At 40.9% G+C, this 22,907-nt stretch overlaps 1 protein-coding gene across 1 annotated transcript; it reads left to right on the top strand.

The window, feature by feature from the left end:
• Positions 1-2,537: 2,537 nt before the first annotated feature.
• Positions 2,538-18,391, top strand: b3gntl1 (UDP-GlcNAc:betaGal beta-1,3-N-acetylglucosaminyltransferase like 1). Its single transcript, XM_022755716.1, has 12 exons — positions 2,538-2,980; positions 3,267-3,383; positions 3,476-3,575; positions 4,720-4,784; positions 5,732-5,797; positions 6,800-6,895; positions 11,202-11,297; positions 12,240-12,364; positions 15,723-15,858; positions 15,999-16,067; positions 16,276-16,350; positions 17,278-18,391. The coding sequence occupies exons 1-12, from the start codon at positions 2,837-2,839 to the stop codon at positions 17,356-17,358; spliced, it is 1,170 nt and encodes a 389-aa protein (XP_022611437.1). The 5' UTR covers positions 2,538-2,836; the 3' UTR covers positions 17,359-18,391.
• Positions 18,392-22,907: the final 4,516 nt, after the last annotated feature.

Genomic DNA, 22,907 nt, shown 5'->3' with positions numbered 1-22,907 from the left:
GTGTGTGTGTGTGTGTGCTGATCAGTACAATCAGGCCAAATTTTCTCTTGATTCCACTTATCATGCACTCAAGCATGAGAGAATAATTCCTGATCTTGGCCCGGGTCTGTTGCCCCCCTTGGAGCTGTTGTTCCTGGCCCGCAGCGAGGCAGTTGTCCAGTTTCAAGAAGCATTCAGAGTGATGAATTAAGCTTTGTCTGATCAAGATGCTGCTGCAATGTGGGAACAATTAGTCTGCAGGAGAAACAAACTCAGACACTCTCACGTACACATACGCAGTGTTTATTCACTCAACGCAGTTTCTAAACTACATCCTGTCTGAGCGGTGCCCTGATTAAGGAGGATTGTGTGTGTGTTTTAGTAAAAATTCAGGACTTCATTAAAAATATCTCAGGAGGGCTTTGGCCAGAAGAGAGAGGCCGGTTACATGTGGGTTTATAAAGTGGGCAACACAGCAGTTTAAGCAGCTTATGTTCTTCCAGGCTTTTGTCTTTTAATTGTTCGTAATTCGTTTTATCAGGACACAAATAAAAAACAGTGATTAAAAAGAGATATAATATGACAATAAAAGGGGGATTTAGAGACCTTTACTCTGGAAACAGAGTTTGGATATATCCTAACCCAGGTCTGGTGTTTGGGTCCTGACTCAGACCATGATTCCAAATGTTGGATCGTCCCTGCTTCAGCTAAGCACCCTGATCTTTATTCATTTTGTTAAATATATCTTAATAAGCACATCATCTTAAACTCACACATACATGCCGATACAACACCTGCAGCTGCTACAGCAGTACAAAACACACACACACACACACACACACACACATACACAAACACACACACACACGCAGGCACACATGCACACACACACGCACATGCACATGCACACGCACACACACACGATTTATCTCTCTCTCATGATTCGATTACCTTTGCAAATGAAAACAAGAGTCAAAAACAACATTTCATTCCATCCTGTTTTTCTGTCCCCCCACACCAAGACAAACCTCCCATACTGTGGCTGCCAACGTTAACATGAAATAACACACTGATCTGGTTCCTATTCAACGCTCCAGGAAAAGCTGCAGAGACAGAGGGCCGCACTGTTACATGCCAGTACTGAGTCTGACCAAACAAAACAAGGACAGAAAGACAAGAGAGAGAACTGTTTACTTCAATGAATATTTTCTTTTAAAAGCCTGAATGATCTGAGATTTACTTCAAATTAAATCAAAAATACTATAAACATGACATCAGTGACATCAGCTGAGCGACTAACTCTCATCAGACTGTAGCTGCCCTCCTGAATAATCCAAGGATAAGGTATTGTCCTGATGGGATCACTTATTATTGAAACTGCAGTCTAAGCAATGATAAAATGCTTTATAAGCTGCAGTTGTTCCATATAGTTTAACACTGTTTTACATAGATTTAACCAGAGTGAAAACTGTTTACTTCTATTAATAGGTTCCATGCTGTTACCCACTGTCACTATGCTTTAAAAGGCCAGTCTATTTTTACAATTTAATTCATTCAACAACAACAAAAAAGATGTACTTTTGAGCTTGAAGATTCATTTTTGAATTTGGAAAAAATAATTATCAGATAGGGCCACCTGTTATCATGTGATCATGTGATATCAGCTGAAACATCTCCATAACAACTGAGCAAACCCTATCCATTGCGGAAGACCATGAGATATGGTGGAAAGCTCCTGAAAGTTTTCAGCAAATGGAGCTTGTACTATGAATTTATTGTCAAAATCCTATTGTCATGAACACTGACTGTCAAAACACAAATGATAGAGTACATAATGCACACATGATACTTTCTCTAAATTCCTGACCGAATGCAAATACATTTGGAAGGGGTAACTATGCTCTACATTGTGCTTTTCTCTTTTATTTATTCATTTATTTACTTTTTGAAATGTCCAGTTCTTAGAATTTTGATTTTGGAGAGCCAGAGAAAAAAATAAGAGTTCATTCTTAGTAAAAACCAAGAAAGTTTTTTCACCTCCACTTAGAAATAAATGGAGCCTGGAAATTTTGTTTTGCACTCACAGTCGGCAGGATATCGTCAATGAGATATTTGAAACTCCGTAGACTGATTTGAAAATATGAATATTTTTTTAAAAACATTTATCTTGCTAGCAGCTTACAGAGGGATTAAGGGCATAGTGGACATTTCAATGGATACAGTGAGAATAGCTGTGAGATAAAACCCTGTACTTGGAATAAACGTCATCTATGGCATTATTTGAAACAAAATAGACAGATCAAAAGAAAAGTGATCAATGAGATAACTGTTTTTATGTGTGTTTGTTTGATTAAGGGGAAAATTTAACTCGGGTGATGGCGGTAATGCATTTAATGCTTGTTGCCACCCGCCATAAAACGGAGGGACAAGAAGAAGAAGCTGTCAGCAACGTCACTGTTCCAGATGATTGACAGTGAGCTAGAGCGAATCCAGTGTCTGTTCATGTTTAGCGAGAGCCAATGAGCGTCTGGAGTTTATTGTTTGCGGAAGTTGTGAAGCCGCAACCCACCGTGCATGTCTGGACTACACGTTTTGCTAAAATTGTTACTTTGACCGTCACTAAAATGTGCAAGAAACATTTCAAGTCATGACCTTTGTTGACATATATGCATTTCATATAGAGTACGGTTACAACATGAGTGTTTACTGACATTTTGATTCACGTGCGTTGCCGCCGTGGTTTACACTCTCACCGACTGTGTGCAAACGACCGCGTTTTTACTCTGTTATTTCATATCCCATATGTAATCAGCCGAACCAGAGTCAGACTTTGGCTAAAGGCTTTGTGGTCGCCCACATGAGCAGCGGGCTCTCTGAGCAGCGGCGGGACGGGGTGTCGGAGACCGACATGAACCCACCGATGAAGAGGCTCCGTACTGCGGGAGGTGGAACAGAGACACCGAGAGGAGAGCAGCTGGAGGAGAGGAGCGCAGTGGATGTGGTGAGTGATAGACTAACTGACTTACAAGATAACACGGAGCTAAAGGAGAGAGGGCTGAATGACTGCATCAGTGGGTCTATGTAAACGCTGGCATAGAGTCGTTAATTCCACCCTGAAATTAATGCTGATGATTTTTCTGCGCACATTTTAATGTCAACAGCTTGTAAAACAAAGTCTCCCTATTGTGTGTTTAGTGAATCAACTATATCTGTCTGGTTGTCCATGCATCGCTTGTTTGTACTGAGTGTGTAATAAACTGATTCTCCACGCTTGTTTTTATCCTCAGAGTATTGTCATGCCAGTGTACAATGCATCCTGCTGGCTGGATGAATGTCTGCAGGCCATATTACAGCAAGACTTCACTGGATCCATGGAGCTGTCTGTCTTTGACGATGCAAGCACTGTAAGTTTTTGCGCGTGTAAATACCACTGTCTTGACTGAGTAACAGACTGCAGTTGAAGCTTAGTGTGTATTTCTCTGCGTTTGTCCCTCAGGATGACTCCAGGAAAGTGGTGGAGGGTTGGAGGGAGCAACTGGAGGCGAGGGGCATCTCAGTGGTGACCTCTAGCCACAACTCTGCCCAACCAAGAGGAGGTCAGTAAGGCCACACAGGTACTCATCTGATCAACAACACTGCCCAGGAAGATGTTTTTTAATTTTTTTTATTTTGGAAGTTAAATGAATTTCCTAAGGTGTATGCAACACACAGAGGTGTACATGTCAAGCCAAAAATATTGTTATATGTACTTTCTTCTTCAGGCAGTTATCTCTGTTAGAAACATTACCTCTGTAGTAACATTATGTGTCACTGGATCAGCAGGATTGGAAATGTGTTTTGCTTGGGGACCTGTGATGACAAAACTATATAGTTTTATAGTTATATAGTGTTCTATATATAGTATATTGTCATATTATTAAACTAGTTATGACTTAGTGCATCTCAAAACTTTCTTTCTCCTCAATGTATAGTTTACTTTTTTTTTTTTAAAAGGTCAGTAATGTACTGAAACAGCTGCACTCTAGTTTTTAGCAAACAATACTAAAATCAGGAGTAAATAGTGTGTATGTTGGAGACTCTCACCTGCTGTGGATTCATACACCTTTGTAACACACATAACATTTGTATGCAATAGTGTGTGTGTGTGTGTGTGTGTGTGTGTGTGTGTGTGTGTGCGTGCGTGCGTGCGTGCGTGCGTGCGTGCGTGCGTGTGTGTGTGTGCATTCAAGGTAATGAAGGGAAATGTCACCCACTGCCACAGTGTGGCTCAGTGAGCACAGAGGAATAGGATGTTTCACACACTTGTCAGTAGAATCACTTCAATGTTGATTTTGGTCTTTTCTTGGGATTTAATGGCAAAAAGAAAAAACAAAATAAGACCAGCCTAACATTTAAGAACCTTGGTGTTAAGTTTTTTATTCCTCTAAATCTGAGGCAGCTGAGCCGACCGTGTGTACTGTATATGTGAAGGAAAAAATGACAATGACAACTATATTTAATCAAAACACACTGGCAGACTTCAGTCACATATTAAGTCAGATTGTGTTGGAAACAGAGCGTGAGGGCATGTCTGCCGCTGTTGCATGTTTTTGGTTTGACAGTGACAAATGACAGTGTGGCATTTACTATGTTGTCAAGTGATTAATGGTTGAATATAGCACACGGCTAAATGGGAATAGCTACCACACAGGAGTACACACACACACACACATAAACATAGGCTGTTCCCTTGTCTTTCAGTGGGATATGCAAAGAATAAGGCAATATCTCAGAGCTGTGGAAAATACTTGTGCTTTCAGGATGCGGTAAGTATGTGTGTGTATCAAACAGGGCATATATTATTTAATCTTTCATAACACATACAGTAGTGAGTCAAAAATAATTAGATCATGTTGGTTTGTCCAAATATACAGGCTGTACGTATACACACTCAGACCTCAGGGGCTCAGTGACTGTTTGACAGAGCTGTCAGAGCACATGACTAATGACCTGAGCGCAGTGTTTCATATATACTATACGTGTTTCTTGTGCGTATGTTGTATGTATATGAGTTGCAGCCCTGTCTTTGGCACAGTGCTTTGTAGTTGTTCATCTGAAGACTGAATTGGCAAAAGTCAAAGGCCACAACATCTGAACTGCCCTCTCTTCACTTCTGTTCTGAGTGAAACAGCTTTCTTAAAAAACTGTCAACTTCTTCTATTTGTCCTCTTGCTTTTGCTGTTCTACTGCGAACACTGTTCACATCCTCTTTTCCTCTGGAAGCTTAAATTTAAACTTCTATCTTTATCCTTGCATTGAAATGCATTTTTTTCCCTCTGTATACTTCAATATTCTTCTTTGCAAGAAAAATCCAGAAAAGTGGGCAGCATCTTGTTTTTACTAACATTGTATGGTGTAAACTGAAAGGTCTTTCAGCTGCGATATTTCTTTAATTTATTTATGTCTCTAGATTGTATATTTTAGTTATTTTATATAATTTTGGCCTTTAATTGTACTTCTGTAATTGTAATCACCTTTGATTTGATTTGTGGTTTATGCGAAATAACTGCTGTAAAACCAACAACAAAAAAACAAAAAGGTGTTCAGAGAGACGCGCACATACTGTGAAATAGAGCAAAGAAAAACCTAAACTGCAACAGTTAAAATTTTTCATTTTAATTAAAGGTACCTGCTATGTATATGTTGTGACATGGTGCTGAATACTTACCATAATTAATATGTGCTATGTGTTTTGATTGATTTTTCATCTCAGGATGACGTTATGTTGCCTCAAAGAGTTCGTCTGCAGTATGAGGCATCTCTCCTCCACCCAAACTCTGTAAGTTCTCCCTCAAGCATTCGCTTACTCACTTCCTTCCCTCTCTGTGGTGCTCTTACTTCACCCCCCCCCCCCCTTCCCTTTCCCTCCCTCCTCTGGCCATCTGACCAGGTTCCTCCCTTCAAATAAAAAATATGCGTGTTGGTTGTGTGTGTGTGTGTGTGTGTGTGTGTGTGTGTGTGTGTTGTGTGTGTGTGTGTGTGTGTGTGTGTGTGTGTGTGTGTGTGTGTGTGTGTGTGTGTGTGTGTGGTGTTGTGTGTGCACTTCCATGCAGTTGGCATGCAGAGCAGTGTGAGTATCCGGTGTTGATGCTTTCTGAGGCCTGCCAGGTCAGAGGTCAAAGGTTGTGTGTGTGAGGGAAGTGAGGGAGACAGCATGGAGACAGCAGGCTTGCTGCCCTGCACAAACAACCTGCCCCTTTCTGTTATTGCTGTAATATTTCATGGTTGTGGGTAAAGATATGATTTGTTTTCAATTGCGTATAGCCTCTTTCTTCTTTATGTGAGCCCTTTGTTACTTCTCATTTAGCACTTTCTTTAGGGGCTTTGCTTGTACATGTCAAGAATGGTACAACTGATTTCGATATACAGTACACAGGACCAATATAAATATATATATCTTGCCGTATTGAAAATTTCTAGGGCTTTATTTTCATAACAATTATTCTACCCATTATTTTCTTGATTAATGGATGACTTGTTTGAAATTGTGTGAAAATAATAAGAAATGCATTCATAAATGATCAGAGCCCAAAGTCCCGCAAGTTGTCAAAATGTGATTGTAAGTAAATTGTCCAAAATGTGCCTTTATTGTGAAAGCTTACCACTGAAACCGGTGGTGATCGTAGTTCTTTCTAGACAGCTTAACAATAAACAAACAAAACTTCCAAGCTTCTTCTATTGCAGTATTTTTCCCTGAATGGCTGCAAATGTTTTCATTGGCTGTCAAAAGAAAAAATGTTTTTAACACTCAGAAAGCTGTGTGCATGTGTTTTCATGACAGCTGATTGGCTGTAGAGTCGAGAGGCTTCCAGAGGGATCCACAGAGCGTTACACCCGCTGGATCAACACAGTCGCTCAGGAGCAGCTCCTCACACAGGTAAACACTCGCAGCTTGGGCACCGAATGTGATTTGGATGTGTATGAATGTGTGTGTCCGCGTGCATATGAGAGGTCATGTGCCAGGCAGTCACCAGGTCAGATAGAAACAGGATGCATATCTGCCAGCCTCAGTTTCCATGGAAATGTGACAGTGGACACCTCACTGCCCATGACAGTCCCGCCAGAGGAAGCAGGTCACACTGCCAGCTGTCTGCTCAGAGCAGACGATAGTGGAAACTGTAACCTGGCAGAGGAAAAGTTCATTTTGCTGACAAAAAAGTTCTGCGAGCTTACTCTTCAGACTGCAGTACACATATAGATTTGTAGTGCTCATATAAAGCTTATTGTACTGGTCTGCTGTATGACTGATATCACTAAAGACAGCAGTATAGTTACTATAAACAAACAAATCCATCACCAAAATTTAAAGGGTTCCCATCAGACTGGATGTCATAAAAAATAGTTCAATGGCCCAAAACAGAAAAATGATGTCCCTAGAGAGCAGGTGGAGCCAGAGTTTCTGTCTGTGGCAGATGATAAAATTAATGGATTCCTGTTTGCTGTTATCAAGCGCCACCTTTCCTCCTTCTTTCACTTCAAAACAAGTACAATGGAGCAACAACATGGAGAACTAGGACAAAACAAGTGTGGGTCATCATGACCGAGTGTTGCTTTTTCACCCCAAACACCGTGACATGTCATAGCAGGAGAAGCATGGGTGTCACTGCTTACATAGATATCATATGAGAGATATGTTTTTGCCAAATTGCCAATTACTGGGATAATAGACGTTTTCTGGGCAGGCCATATAAGTTGGGCCCATGTAACTCTGTTCCGCAGATCAAGGTTAGCCTGCCAGACAACACTGAACCAGGTCTAGTGTTGAGTTCAGACTCCACAACATCAGCCGTCATACTTTGGCCCACCCAGAGCCTTTCGAGGATGTGGTCTCGGTTCGGTCCCAAGCGAACTCTGGAGCGTTTCTTTTTTTGGTGTGAAAGAGTTCCGAACTCAATCCGACCCCACCAGCAGGTGAACTCACAAGTTTGAGCTTCTTCCTGTATTTACTTTCCTTCTCCTGTCACTCACTTCACTTTTTCTGTGTGGAAGCAAACCACACCAAGGGGAAAATGCTACAAGTTTACAAACCCATCAACTGAATCGGACCAGAGCAAACAAACATTAGGTGTGAAATCACCTTCTTCAGATACATGCACCGTATGTATGCTGGGCAGCCAGCCACACACTCACCCCATTTCTACCAACAGGGAAGGAAAATAAAGCCCAACTTCACCAACAAATGACAACAAATAATTCCAGGTTCAACTTCATTCATGAAACTCATGGTTACATATGCAAACATGTGTTGTTGATGCTATCAGATGGAAAAGGTGAAGTCGGTCTCTGTGAACCTAGGCACAAGTTGTGACAGATGGCAAGCCATGATTGGTCAGGGTCTAACATGTCATCTGCCATGACTCCCGATCAAGAAGTGTATCAGTGTCCATCTCAAATGACAGAAATCCTGGTAATGTGGCCCAACATAAGCCAGCCAAAGTGATAACATTGTCCTTATATTGGAATAGTGTTGGCTTGCTAACTTGGCAAAACATAAATGTTGACATTATAATACATTATGTCATATTTTTTCTTGTCACAAATGGATGACTTTAGAAAGTCAAAATATAAAGTGGTTGTGTTATTTAGTGAAAATCTGTATATACCACTTTTAAAGCTAATACTTCCTCATTCCACCACATTGAATAGTCACAGTAATCACTAAATGATAAGAGAGCCACTGATATAAAAGTGAAACAATGGACCACTGGCACTAGATGGAAGTCTACTGTTGCTGTCTGAACAAAACACACTGTCACCAAGGATACAAGACAACCTGGACTCACTCTTTCACATACACACACACACACACACACACACACACACACACACACACACACACACACAAAGTCTACATAACTCCTTAGCAGACATTCCAGGATATTTATATGATATTAAGTTTCATGGAGCATGAGAATGAGATCATACATTGATTCTGCAGGCTTAAAAGCAGCTCCCTTTCTTTGCCCTTCTCTTCCTTCACTTTATCTTTCTTTACTTTCAATTTCTAGGCAAAGGAACAGAATCTAACTGTAGTTAAATCGGAGATTAACTCAGGGTGGTGCTTGTTTAACTTGATCCAGAGCTGGACCCTGAGGGTTCATCTGTAGGACATTAGATATGGTTATCCAAAACTTTCCCTACCCCACTGACTAATCACATCCACATCAGCTCTTTCTCCCTCTCTCTCTCTCTCTCTCTCTCTGTGTCCACTGATTTCCCAGAACTCACTCTTATTCCTCTTATTCATACTTTTGGCCACAGCTTACATCTGCAAAATGTTGCAATATTTCAACAGAAATGAGAAGAGATGTACGTAGGTGGGGACACACACACACACACACACACACACACACACACACACACACACACACACACACACACACACAAACACTCACACATATTCACTAGATTCTGTCCAGCTGTTTGACTGGCTGAATCCAGATGTTTTTCACAATTTTCTTCATCTGTGATGCATTTCAGTTATGCAGTAGTATTCTACTTCAGCCAAGAACAGTTTCACACACACATCCAAACACACATGCACATGTACACAGGAGCATGTGAAACTCAGTGACGTAGTCGTACGAAGAAACATCAACCTGGAATGGCCGTCAGGTTCAGAATGCAAAAACACTACTGTTTCAACAGACACACACACACACACACACACACACACCCAGAGGAAAGGAGGAAGAAGAAGAGGTGGGGGTCTGGAAAGGGAGGAGGGGAACAGTGGAACGAATGGGTTGAGGGCTACATCTGTGAAAAGAGAAAGACATATAGAGGCCACGGTGTGCTCCTGGTGTATTACAGAGTTTGCGGTCAGAGAGAGAAGGAGAGGCCAAAACAAACTCAACAGACAAAGATCATGCGAGAGAGGATGGAAGTGTGTATCCTTCCACTGCACACTTCAGGAAGCGCACACTTCTGTGAGACAGCACATGTTGCTGCACTCTAACCTGTTTTGTTTGCAGGAGTAGAAGTTAACAGTCCGTCTTCATTTGACTGTCTGTTCCGAGAAGCCAAATCGGAAATTTCCCCGAACCATGAGCCAAATGCTGATCTGGTTTGGCTGATATGATGCATGTTATGTTACAGTACGTTCTGTAACCGCAACATGATAAACTTTATTTTTAAAGTGGAGCTGTGTGTGTGTGTGTGTGTGTGTGTGTGTGTGTGTGTGTGTGTGTGTGTGTGTGTGTGTGTGTGTGTGTGTGTGTGTGTGTGTGAGAGAGAGAGAGAGAGAGAGAGAGAGAGAGAGTGGGGTGTGGCTTGTCGTGAAATAAAGTGCAGAGGATAAATCTAATTACATATCCTGGTAACTGTTGCAGGATGTGATTGTAGAAGCCTGAGTGCCGATTTGTTTGCGTGTTTACATTAAACATATACAAGATATATTTATTGATATATGTTAAAATAAAACTGTACTTATACTCATGACAACTAATACTGTTTTTTCAGGTGCACTGGTCATGCTGTAGTTTCCCTTGCTTTCTCACTTCTACAAGCTTATTTTAGGTCGATGCTGCAGGTTTTCCGTTCCTCAATGCTCTCCCTTTACCAACAACAGACTTTTATTCAACCTCAGATCAGTTACAGTGCTTTTACTCAATCTCTTGCTCGTCTTTGGTTTATTTAAAGCTTCTCAACTCACAGACTGAGCACTAATTGATATGGTCACTGTATGATTTCTGCTTTCTGACGGGGATTTTCATTTTGTCTTTCACAGTTGTCAAATCTTGAATGATGATCCGAGATAGTGTTCGTGTTATTTCACAAGTGGTCATCCAATGACTTATTAAGACATTTATGTTGTTTTTTCCATCCTCCATCTGCATTTGTTGGTTATGATGTGATCTCTTATCTCTCCAGTGCTTCCCCATTCTCACACAAACCTTGTTTCAGATGGCGCAAGATGTACAAAAATAGACCTATAAATATAACCCAAGTTCTTTGAGTGAGCATCTACATGTAGCATCTCATCTGATTAATCCCTGGTGTTTAAGGATTTGACAAAGTGACACAAAATGTACCTAAAATTGTCCCTTCACAGGGACCAGTATGGACATGTACAGTATGTCCTCAAGTCACAGTATAATATACTGTAACTGATATCGTGGGATTTCTGGGCTATATGTATCCAAGTGTTTTCTGTTACAGTTTGAACTGTTTTTATGTCTCAGGTGTACACATCTCATGGCCCCACCGTTGTCATGCCGACATGGTTCTGCTCAAGGAACTGGTTCCTGAAGGTTGGACCATTTGACGAGGGAGGCAAGGTGAGAGTTCCCAGAGCCTTTGCACCCAATGTTCCTTTTTCTCTTTTTGTGTTCCCGATTCCTCTCTAGATGACACAGAGTCCAAGCATTGGCCCATCCTCAGATGGGCTCCATGTTCAATGCTCCATCCGTGTTCAGTTTGAACATCTATAATGTTAGCCTGGTTCCAGACTCAGAGTCAGATTTGATGCCCGCTGCTTTTTCCTTTTCCAAACTTGTGGTGTCTTCAGAGCTAACTGAAGTGACGTCACTTCATCAGACCTCTCGCGGCTCCCTCTGGGGACACAAAAGGCTTTTTACAAATCCTTTCACATATGCAGTAGTAGTTATTGACCAAGAGCTGGAAACAGACTGTAATGTGTAAAATCAGTGGAGTTCCCCGTTAAATCCAAATACTTTTATTGATCAGTGTCAAAAACATTAAGTAAACTGCTCTCAGTAGCTGCTGCCATCACTCTACTAACAGTGTGGGGCAAAACTAAGCAATATGCCTCCCTTCTCCCAACTAGAAATTGGCTAACGTGAACACATTGTCAGTGTAGTGTGTCAGAGTAAATGTTTTGTCCATAAAATGTTAAAATTGAATGAAAAATGAGAAACATCACAGTTATCCCAAAGTGACGTTTATGAATTGCTTCTTTTGTCCAAAGACATTTCATTTACGGTCATAAAAAGACAAAGAAAAGCAGCAAATCTTCACATTTAAGAAGCTGGAACCAGCTGGAATTATTAATTGATTATCATAATACACTAGTTGCCAATGAATTTTTTTTCAGTCGACTAATCGATGACTACTAAAACCTTCACTTAAACAATAACATTTTGGATTCGCTCAGGCTTCCTTTATAATTATGCTTTTACCTAAACTGACACAGCCACCATTAACAAATATTGAATATACATCTGGAACCATTATTTCATACTCTACTTCCTCCTCTCCAGGGAGTCCCTGAGGATCTGATCTTCTTCTACCAGAGTCTCCGTCAGGGAGGAGGTCTGTCCAGGGTCAGCCAGTGCCTGCTGATCTACCGTTACCACGAGAAGGCCACCACACACTCTGTAACAGAGTCAGTATCTCCACACACTCCCTTCCCCACTCGGCTACACTCACACACACATATTTGGATGCAGTGTTGCTCATCCACCTACTCACAGCTGCCCCGCTGCCATCCCACATTTTCTCAGGACTTGACACTCTCTCACACAATTATGCACACACACACACACCCACACACACAGACACATGTTTTCATAATCTTGACATTTTCAGAATATGTTTTTGGAATTTCATTCACTTTCCCAGCGTATGATTCAGGAATTTCACCATGTGTTGTTCTCAGGGTTTAGTCTCTCTCAAAGGGAATCCGAACTTGTTGTGGACAGAAGTGAACGTGGTGTGTGTGCGTGTGTGTGTCTGAAGGAGCTGACATTCCTACTGTTGCCTGTGCTTCAGCAAGGTCATGTAGCGTCTGCAGGTGTGTGTGTTTCTACATCAAAATGTAAAATGCACCAAAAGGAGAAGGTCTTTCATGCCCCCCAACCCCAACCCCCAACCACACACACACACACGCACCTCCCTCCCTTTCATCCCCTCTTTCCTGTTGTCCCTCCTTCCTTTCCTCCTTCCTTCCTTCCTTCCTCCCCTACATCTGTCCACTGCTCGTATATCTGCCCGTGTTGACGCAGTCCCTCACCGATCATCCTCCTCTCTGTCTTTATCTATCATCTGTCTATTTTTGGAGGCCTATTTCAAGCTCGCCTTGCCTACTTTCCACTCTTCCCCACTTCTTGTCACCCTTTCCTATCACAGCCTACCTACTTCCTCTCTAGTTAAATTAAGCCATCATATTCTTTCTTTTTGTCAGTCTCTCTGTCTCACATATACATTGATGTAATTGTACGCTCAGTTGTCTAGACTAATGCAGTATAATGTTCTAATGTTCAGTTTTTATTCTGACTGTGTTTCTATTACTTAGCCTGCCCTCACTGAGTTAAATGAGGTGGACAAAATAATAGGAACACATGTCAACATAACGCAGTACAATTCTACAGCACCACAAATCGCAGCCACCAAAATGATCATGCAGTTGAACATCATAGTCTTCATGAGGGGAAGATTTAGTGTAGGATTGCTGTATTAGGCTGCACCAGCTTTAGCTAGGTGTTCCTAATAAACTTACAACTGAGTGTAGATCTTTTGTATGTGAGAAATGTTTTTAAAAAATTAGTTAAGATGGTGTCATAGAGTAACTGAGTTGAGAGGGTTCTTAACGTGGAAAGGCTGTGTTTATGGATGTGGGTATGCCTGCATGAGTGTGTATATGTTTGTGCACCCCTCATGTGTGTGAATCTATACCAGAATCTGTGAAAGTGTTTGCCTTTTGATCTGCAGGGTATTAAGGAGATGAAGGCTTCAGTATGTGCATGCAGATACAGTTTACAGTAAATCTCTGCCATGTTACTGCCATGTCTTGGAATCAAAGCCTGTATAGAGATTGTATAGAAAGCAAACCATGGACCACCCGCACTCCACGATGGTGGTGGGTTAGGGTTTGTTTGTCATATGAGGCCCACTGTTAGACACACTGAGATGCTCACATCAGGAGATGAGAGTGGAGTACCTCCTGTGACTATATGCGTATAATTACTCAGTGCATGCCTCTGCGTGAGAGAGAGGGTGAGGGAGGAGGAAGGGGTGAAGAGTGTGAGGAGAGCATCAAGACAGACACTTTATTAGGAACACCTTACTAATACTGGGTCTGTCTTTGCTCTCAAAATAGCCTCAGTTCTTCGTGGCATGGCTTTCACAGGATGTTGCACACGTTCCTTTGAGATTCTGCTGATGTCATGCTGACATGATTACATCACATCTTTTCTGTAGATTTGTCAGCTGCACATTCATGTAGCCCGTCAACCTCAAGGTTGGACGTGTTGTTCATTCTGAGATGCTTTTCTGCTCACCACGGTTGTGAAGAGCGGTTATCTGAGTTACCTTAGCCTTTTCTATCAGCTGCAACCAGTCTGCCCATTCTCCCCTGACCTCTCTCTTCAACAAGGCGTTCTCATCTGCAGAACTGCTGCTCGTTCACTGGATGTTTTTTTGGTTTTGGCACCACAAACTCTAGAGACTGTTGTGTGTGAAAATCTCAGTAGATCATCATCTTAAGAAAGACTCAAAGCAGCCAGTCTGCAACCAATAATCATGCCATGGTCAAAGTCACTGAATCACATCTTTTCCTCATTCTGGTGTTTGATGTGAACATTAACTAAAGCTCCTGACCTGTATCTGCAGGGTTTTAAGCATTTGATTAGATAAATGCACGAATAAGCAGGTGTACAGGTGTCTACTTGAAAAATCAGACAGTACTTTATTGCTGTTCAATTATAGCTTTTATTAAACACAATAAATACTTTTGGAAGATTCAGAGGGTGGATTATGGTCAGACACTGAAAGCATAAAAAAAGCAGTTAACCTGGATGTGATTTTTGTATTTTTGGCCATCATTTCTATCAGTTATTATAGATATGTCGATATAATTGCTGTAATCTGGGAACATGTTAACTTCATTAAAACAAAGTCCGACAAGCACAAAACACAAGCATTTAGGCAATCAAACAGATTGTAAACCAACAGTTCAGCCAGATGTTTAAACCTCTGTTTGGAGGTAAAACTCATTTTGAATTGAGTTCACCTGAAAGACCAGTAGTCTCATAGTCTTAATTTCATAGGAAATAATCTGCTAAAAAAACTACAGCAAATAGATAAAGTTAAGCCAGAACATTGATATATAAGCTGATTAGATATGCAATAATTAGTTGTCTAGTTGATTAGCTTATCAAAAGGAAAAGAATTGGCAACTATATTGATAATTTATTCATTTTTAAAGTCAAATTTCAAGCAAAAATACCTAATGGTGATGGTTTCAGGTTCTTCCTGACTGTTTTCTGATGTCTTATAAACGATAAGTCAGTCGAGACAATAACTGGCAGATTAATCAATCGTGAAAATAATCATTAATAATAATCATTAGTTGCATCCTTAAAGCTGATGAATGATTTTAGAGTTGAGATAAAAGTTAACTCTTATCTTTAAGTTTGTCTAGATCTGAGCATGTCACAGTTCAAGTTCCTGCTGTGTCAGACATCTTTTTACCAACGTCCCGTCAGATGTCAGCAGATGTACTTAGTAGGTAGAATCTTATTACTGAGAGAAATGATGGGGAAAAAAAATTGGATCTGATTGTATGAGCTCTTCTTCTATCAAATGTTTCTGTCAGCGTGTACTTACGAGTTTTCTAGATTAGTTTTCCTAATTTTCAGACAAAATAAAGCAATTACGTCTATAGACAACATCTCTAATTTTAAGTTTGTACTCCTCCTGCTTTTGTGAGCCCATCCTCTGATCATCGCCTCATCTGTTGTCAGGGAAACCATTTGGAAGCTACGAGTGGACTTCCTGCAGGAGAGAGTACTCAGCCAATGGGAGAGCTTCACCATATGGAATGCTGGGAAACAGGGCCGGAAGCTGTACCGATGCCTGAGCCCGACCAATCAGAAGAAAGTACGTTACCTCCACTTGTGAGACAATAACTAAAATATATTTTTCTACTGTTATTGGTCCCTCTGTGATAGAACTGGTGGGAGAAGTTGTGTTATGCAAGTGTGTGACAGCATTCCCCGCCTCACTGATTCATTTATCAGGTCAAAGCTTTCTGTGATGTGGACGAGAACAAGATCAAGAAAGGCTTTTACACATATGAGGAATCCAAGGTGAGGTCAACCACTGTGGATAAGTGTAATATGTTTATTGTGATTTAATGTTACAGTTAGCTGGGAAGGTCATCAAACCAGAGATATTAGCTTTAAGGCAACATTTCAAAATAATGCTTACCCAAATATTTTATTTCACTGAATTTCTATGAAGCTGTAACAGTGATAAATGATTTGTTTGACTCTCTTTTGGCTGATATCTTTTCAGGAAATACCAAAGCCAAAAATCCCAATTCTGCACTATAAAGACGCCTCCGCGCCCTTCATCATCTGTGTTAAACTGGTGAGGAGAAAGTGTGTTTGTGTGTTGTATGTTTGCCGTTTCTGACCGTTTGTCCCTCAGGTCCGTAATCTAAGTTAATGACATAATAATCGAGGGCGTGTGCCCGGCACAGGGCATAACACACACACACACGCAGAGGAGAGGCGGTCAGGAATTGGGTAGAGACTGCAGCCTGATCTTTGATCACATGATGCTTGTACAAACATTTCATGTTTTTGCCATTGGTCAGTTTCCACGTATGATATTTTGGCATATATTTTGTATTCAAAAAAATTAATTAATTTTTGCAGGGCATTTTTCTAAGATATACATATTCTCTTTAATTCTTTTTTTTTTTTTTTTTTGTACAGTAACACACACACAAACACACACACACACGCACACACACACACATTCAGGCAAATCACTAATTACCTATTTATCACCCAGCCAGATCCAGACATCAATTCTAGAGTGACCCCACCTATGGGGGCTACTAATTGCTCAATTATGGAAACTGGGAGAAGTAATCAGAGTCAGAGGACAAGGAGACCTGGACTCAATCATACTCTCTCTCTTTCTCTACACTCTCTCTCTCTCTCACACACACACACACACACACACACACACACGAACACCTGGACTCAATCAGACAAATTTTCGACCCAGATGTCAAATAACCATATAATCAACAAATATATTCAACTGAACTTTTCTCATAGGCCAAGGTTAAACCTAATTAACTGTAGGTCAGTCTGAATCTCTTTAGTCTGTGTACAACCTTTGGCATTAGTGCAGTGCAGCAGAGACAATGAAGACAAGAAGGAAAGCAAGCAAGTTTAGCCAGTAGGACAAATGATGGTGCTTCTTATGTTGTTTTGAGGAGATTTGTGCCCTCCACCATGTTTTTTGTTCCTGCTTTTTACTCAGATATTGTTTCGTTTGCAGGACATGACAGGAGGTGTTTTGGAGGAGAACCTTAACTCTTTGCATCTGAAGGAAGGAACAGATTACTACCATTTCAACTGATTGCTTTGAGAGATGGAGAAGACAAGAGGAGCCCTGCAGAGGAGAGGATTATTTACTACGTAAACACAAACTGAGGGAGAGGCAGGTAATAACAGGAAGAGAGGGAAGTGAACACTGGAACAGAGGCGATTTCTCTGCTTTCTCTGTCTCACACCTGAACCACAGCACTGGAGCTGTTACAGTTTTCAGAGAACCTTAGAGGAATAGTTTGACATTTTGGTGCAATACGCTCATCTGCTTTCTTGCTGAGAGTTAGATGATAAAATTGATACCACTCTCATATCTCGCCATTGAATATGAAGCGACAGCCAGGACTCACTTAGCTTAGCTTATCTTTGCACAAATACTGGAAACAGAGGGAAACAGCTGGCCTGGCTCTGTCCAACTGTGAAACAGATCTATCCTCCTGCAAGTCTAAAGTTCACTTATTGTTTATCCATAAAAACATATGCACATTGTGTGCATAAAAATGGAAAAACAAAAATTCACAAAAATGTCTAAATTTCGCAAAACAGTTTATATGCTTGGCTTGGTGTATTGATAAAAACAGATGAAGTGAATTAATCATGCCATAACACTTAATCACTTTTCATAGAGTAAACAAATACATGCTTGAGCTTCAAACTTGCCTTAAAATGGATTTTTTTTATTTTACCTCTGACTGAGCCAGGCAGCTATGTTGATGTGGAGAAGTGGAGCAATGTTTTGGTAACTGAATTAGCAAGAAGAGCATATTTGGACCATTATATTTTATTTATCAGAGGACAGCTGTTTATCATGCAAGAGGACATTACAAATTACCAGTGTCGACCATTGGAAAAATAAAATGTTATGGTGTTTGATAACCCTGTGTGGACTGAGAGTGGTATTTGTTATCCTGTATTCTTGAACTTGTGCCGAAGTTAAAGGAAGCAACTGGAGTCAGCGTGTCATCAGACAGAAGGTTTAACTTACAAAGGGTGGGATGTTTTATGACCAGAAGTCTTGTACTGATTTCTTAACAGTCTTCTCTGATGCAACCATGCAAAATCAGATACACGCACACATCTGCTATAAATGTACAAACATGGATTCTCTGCGTATTTGTTTTTCTTTCCCTGGGTCTCATGAAATCTAAAGAACAATAACCTCTTTAAGAAAGCACAGTTCTGATACGTAAACACACACAAAAAGTTTATTTTACCTCACAGAGTGAGGAGTTTTTCTGCCCAAAGGTAAACAGACCTTTCCCCACAAAATCTCCCCCAGTGTTTCCTGGGTAAGAGAGGCGGTCTGCCTTACTGTAAATCTGGCCACAGCAGTTTGTAAGGACGAAGCAGTGATGCTACAAGAAAAAAAAAAAAAAAAAAAAAAACTGAACGGGGGTCCTCAGTTCTGCCAAACTTTTATTTTCACTACCTTTGTCACTACAGTCAAAGATACAGAAGATACAGTCGCACAGTGGTGTGGATGTACAGAATCCAGTTGGATTCATTGTGTTTAATAAATTATAGGAATGTTTGGGCCTGATTCAACCCAAACAGTCAGGTTTGAGGTAAAAACCCCAGACCTCTGCCCCCACAGTGCAGTGCTGTGTAGGAGCTGAGAAAAATATCACATCCACTTAGCACTTAGACTCCACCTAGACCCCTCTTCCCTCTCTGTTTCTATACACAAACACTTAAACACGGACGTGTCTTCCCCTTTGCAACAGGGCAGGAAGTACTGATTATTTTCATTATCAATTAGTCTTGTTAGTTTCTGATTAACTGATTTATCATTTTTCTATTAAAAAAAAAAGGCAAAAAATGCCCATTACATTTTCCTAAAGTGATACCAACGATCTATATCAACAATCTAAAACCCAAAGATGTTCAGTTTACTTTCACAAAAGTCCAAGAAAATCAGTAAATTTTCACAATTAAGAATCTGCAAATAATTTGAAATTTAATTTTCTGTTGGTCACTAAATCAGCTAATTATTTCTGCTATATTTGCAGGATTTAAATTTTTTGACATACATCTGTATTCATCTACAACATTGTTTGTTTGTTTTTTAGTGATGCTAGTGGGCTGGCAATGGTAGCAACCCAGTATTGCAGTAGAGCAGTCAGTTCACCACTTTGGACCAGACAGAAATATCTTAAAAACTATTTGGATAGTTTGCCATGACATCTTGTACATATATCCATGTATACACACAAATATGTTGGTGATCCTCTAACTTTTCCTTTAGTGACACCATACGCTTACATTTGTGAGTGAAAGGTCAATAATGGAATGGATTGCCATGAAATTTGGTCCAGACATTCATGGTTCCCACAGGATGAACTTTAATCATTTTCATGTTTCTCAGTCTTCTCATCTAGCGCCATCATCATGTCAAATTTTTACTTTTGTTCAATTTATGGTTTATGACCAAATACCTGATAAACTAATAACATTCCCATCCTCCTCAAATATACTTTAGCTATTGACGCACAATGAGTACATCACCTCAGCTCACCATGCCTTTTGCCAAATACTGTATTTGAGTGAAACAGCAGGCTCGATGTTTCTTTGTGGCCACTCATATTTAAAGTGTAGGCAGTCATGGAGCTTTAAGGTGCTTTGGATAAATGTCCACCAAATGGACTCCATATTTTTTAAGATGTAAAGAATAGAAGTGAGTTGTTTAAGTAAGACCACACTCTGTCTAATACATCCTGTCTCCTTTACCCACTCTGCCCTTATGATAAAGCACTTGGTAGGTGATCAGAGTTCGCTCTAATGGAGAATCTATGAAAGAGACTCAGAAAGAGAGTAAACAGAGCTTTACTCAGTGTTTATACTCTGTCTCTCTACACACATCAGACCTGATAACACACACACACACACACACAATGAATGACCCTGACCCTGGAGCCCGCTTGCCCTCACTGGTCAAATAAACCTGCACGTGTGTAGAAAAAAAATGCACGTGCACACACACACACACACACACACACAAACATAATTACACTCTTATACAGCTGCATGTTTTCTGACAGTGCAGCTGATAAGAGAGAGAGATAAGAGGCGGGTGTGTTTGGGTGAATAGAGCTCACAGAGGTCAGACACTGAAGGCTTTTTCATTCACCTGGAACATTACCACATTCCTTTGTTTCAACATCTCTGTCTTTCTCCAAGTATGGTGTGTGTGTGTGTGCGTGCGTGCGTGCGTGCGTGCGTGCGTGTGTGCGTGACTGAAAAAGAGAGACTGGTAACATGCTGGGGCTACACTGCCCCATTTCTCTCCGTTATACTCCTCCTGTAGTTCCTGCTCTCTTCCTTTATGAAGTTACGGGTTATCTTCTTCCCTCTTCAACAACAACTGTCAAGCTACCCGTGAGCAAGGGACCCAACCTCCCAACAGATCCAGTGCAGCTACTCAGTTGTCCCCTGTGAATAAATAAAGATTTTCAAAAAGAGAGAGGAGTGTGCTGCTCGCGAGTGACGAGGAAATAAAGGTCACGAAGGTTGAAATCAGAGATAGAGGAATGTGTGTGTGGCTTCATGAGGAAGTACTGTGTGGACAGACGGAGCGTTCCTTCTGTCAGGCCACTTGAGAAGAGCCAGGTGACGGCAGAGGGATAAGGGGGAGCAGGTCAGAGGCTCCGCTGCTCTGTAAATACTTCACATGGTGAAGGAGCACATGAGGTCAAACAGCACATCAGCAGCTCAGGCTTCCTCGGCGGCCTCCAGATCTTTGGGCTTCGATTGTGTTTATGGTGAAACTGAATCTATTTCAAATCCAGCGTCTTGGGAAATGTGTTTTACAGTGAAACAGATGTTGTGGTTTATAGCCCACCTGCCTGCTCATTCAGTATGGGGACTGACTGTCTGCACACCTGAGCTGAATAGGGCCATCCTTCACTGCAAATCCTTTTTTTCTAGTAGCATCACTTTCTAATAAGTCCCTTTGTATGAGGGGTTTATAAGTTATAACTACTGGCTTTATTAATGGTCAGTAAATCATATGATAATGCTTTGTAGATCAATTATAAGCCAAATAAAAAAAAATTCTAGGTTGCCACGTTGTGAAAAATCCTTTTTGCTGGTGTTCATCCTTCATTCATTTATTAATAAATGCTTAATGAGTCGTTAATAAATACATTTTGATCTTCTGCAGCCCTTAGAAGGTGAAAGGTATTAATCATAAACTGGCATCCCAAAAGTTGTCTTCCTTTGTGGCTTAAAGCTGATCTATAAAGCTTTAGCGAATAATTTAATAACAACTGATAAGGCTTTTATTTACAACATTAAAACAAATTGTAAATATATAAAGTTTTTATGAAGTAGAACTTCATTCCATGCAGTTATTCAGTAAGGCAGTTGTTGCTTTACTTTCACTTATTGCACAATGTACAGAATCATCAGTTACAATCATTGAAGTTGGAAATGAATAGACAATAATTAAAATGGTATTGAATTTAATTTATGTATAATAAGACGAGGCTCCTGAACAAGTCGTGCTACTTTAACTGGGAGTCCGAGCTTCATAAACAGCAGTATCAGGATTGAGAATTCGTTATAGAAGCGAGGGTGTATGTGGGTGTTTGAGTGTGTGTGTGTGTGTGTGTTGGGGCGGGGGGGGGGGGGGGGGGTAAGGGAGTCTGTCTCGGTATTTCTCGAAATGCGTTACATTGCTCTGGCTGTGCGGGGGAATGTGACGAGTCAGTAACATGCCTGCCGATCCGACTGTTTTCTCACGGGAAAACTGCTCGAGAACCAAACAGGCGTTTAGAGCACATGTGTGACTTTGTGTTATTATGTCAGGGGCAGAGAGGATGGGCTGTGGAAATAACACGGTGGGGCAATAATGGGAATGGTGCAGGAATATTACTTACAGCCTACAATTAAGACTGGCTTTAAAGGATCAAGTCACACTTAAATCATTTATCCTGCGGTCAGGTAACGTCAAATATGTGAACAGTGGTCAACAGCAGGAGGTTGACTATTTCATGAGTGCTGGTGTTTGAGGGAGTTGTAGAAGACGTAGGATGCTGTTGCTCCAGATTTGCATGCTGCTCTAATTTTCACTGAGATAATATGATCCATCTGTTCATAAAGCCAACAGGCGCGCGCGCACACACATACACACACACACACACACACACACACACACACACACAGGCTTGTACTGTTGTCTGTGGTATTGTGAGGAACCTGTAGCCTGCATAAGGAGCTGACAGGCTGAATATCCTAGAACTTCTTTGGCAAACAGATGTGGACTTTGCTAAATGTATTTTGCCGTTTCTGAGCCAAGTTACATTTTTCTTTCATTCTGTTGTTCTTTATTGTCCATGTTCCAAAACATTAGAGTATTCACTCAAAGCCAGTATGATATCACGAGTTATGAGTCCAGTTTAATTTGTGTAAAAGTTCGATGGTGTTTGAAATGTTGAAATGAGAGCTCGAGGGCTCATCTCTCAGGGGAACGTGTGGGTGTGGTTTGGAGCGAGCGCTCGCGTGTCACTCAAGCGGAGTCAGCTGCTGGCACGCGCCCCCCGGTGACGTGAAGCTGAGCTCGCGCAGCAAAAGTTTTTTAAA

The sequence above is a fragment of the Seriola dumerili genome, unplaced genomic scaffold, assembly GCF_002260705.1.
Source record: "Seriola dumerili isolate Sdu_G_001 unplaced genomic scaffold, Sdu_1.0 BDQW01000230.1, whole genome shotgun sequence".
Lineage (NCBI taxonomy): Eukaryota > Metazoa > Chordata > Actinopteri > Carangiformes > Carangidae > Seriola > Seriola dumerili.
The sequence above is the reverse complement of the archived record's forward strand: the minus strand, read 5'-3'. Positions and strand labels throughout refer to the sequence as shown.

Bases quoted from the DNA above. Each gene is read 5' to 3' on its own strand.
- b3gntl1 (XM_022755716.1), top strand. From the start codon at position 2,837: ATGAGCAGCGGGCTCTCTGAGCAGCGGCGGGACGGGGTGTCGGAGACC. The intron at 11,298-12,239 runs GTGAGAGTTCCC...CCTCCTCTCCAG, and splicing joins CATTTGACGAGGGAGGCAAG to GGAGTCCCTGAGGATCTGAT. The intron at 16,068-16,275 runs GTGAGGTCAACC...ATATCTTTTCAG, and splicing joins ACACATATGAGGAATCCAAG to GAAATACCAAAGCCAAAAAT.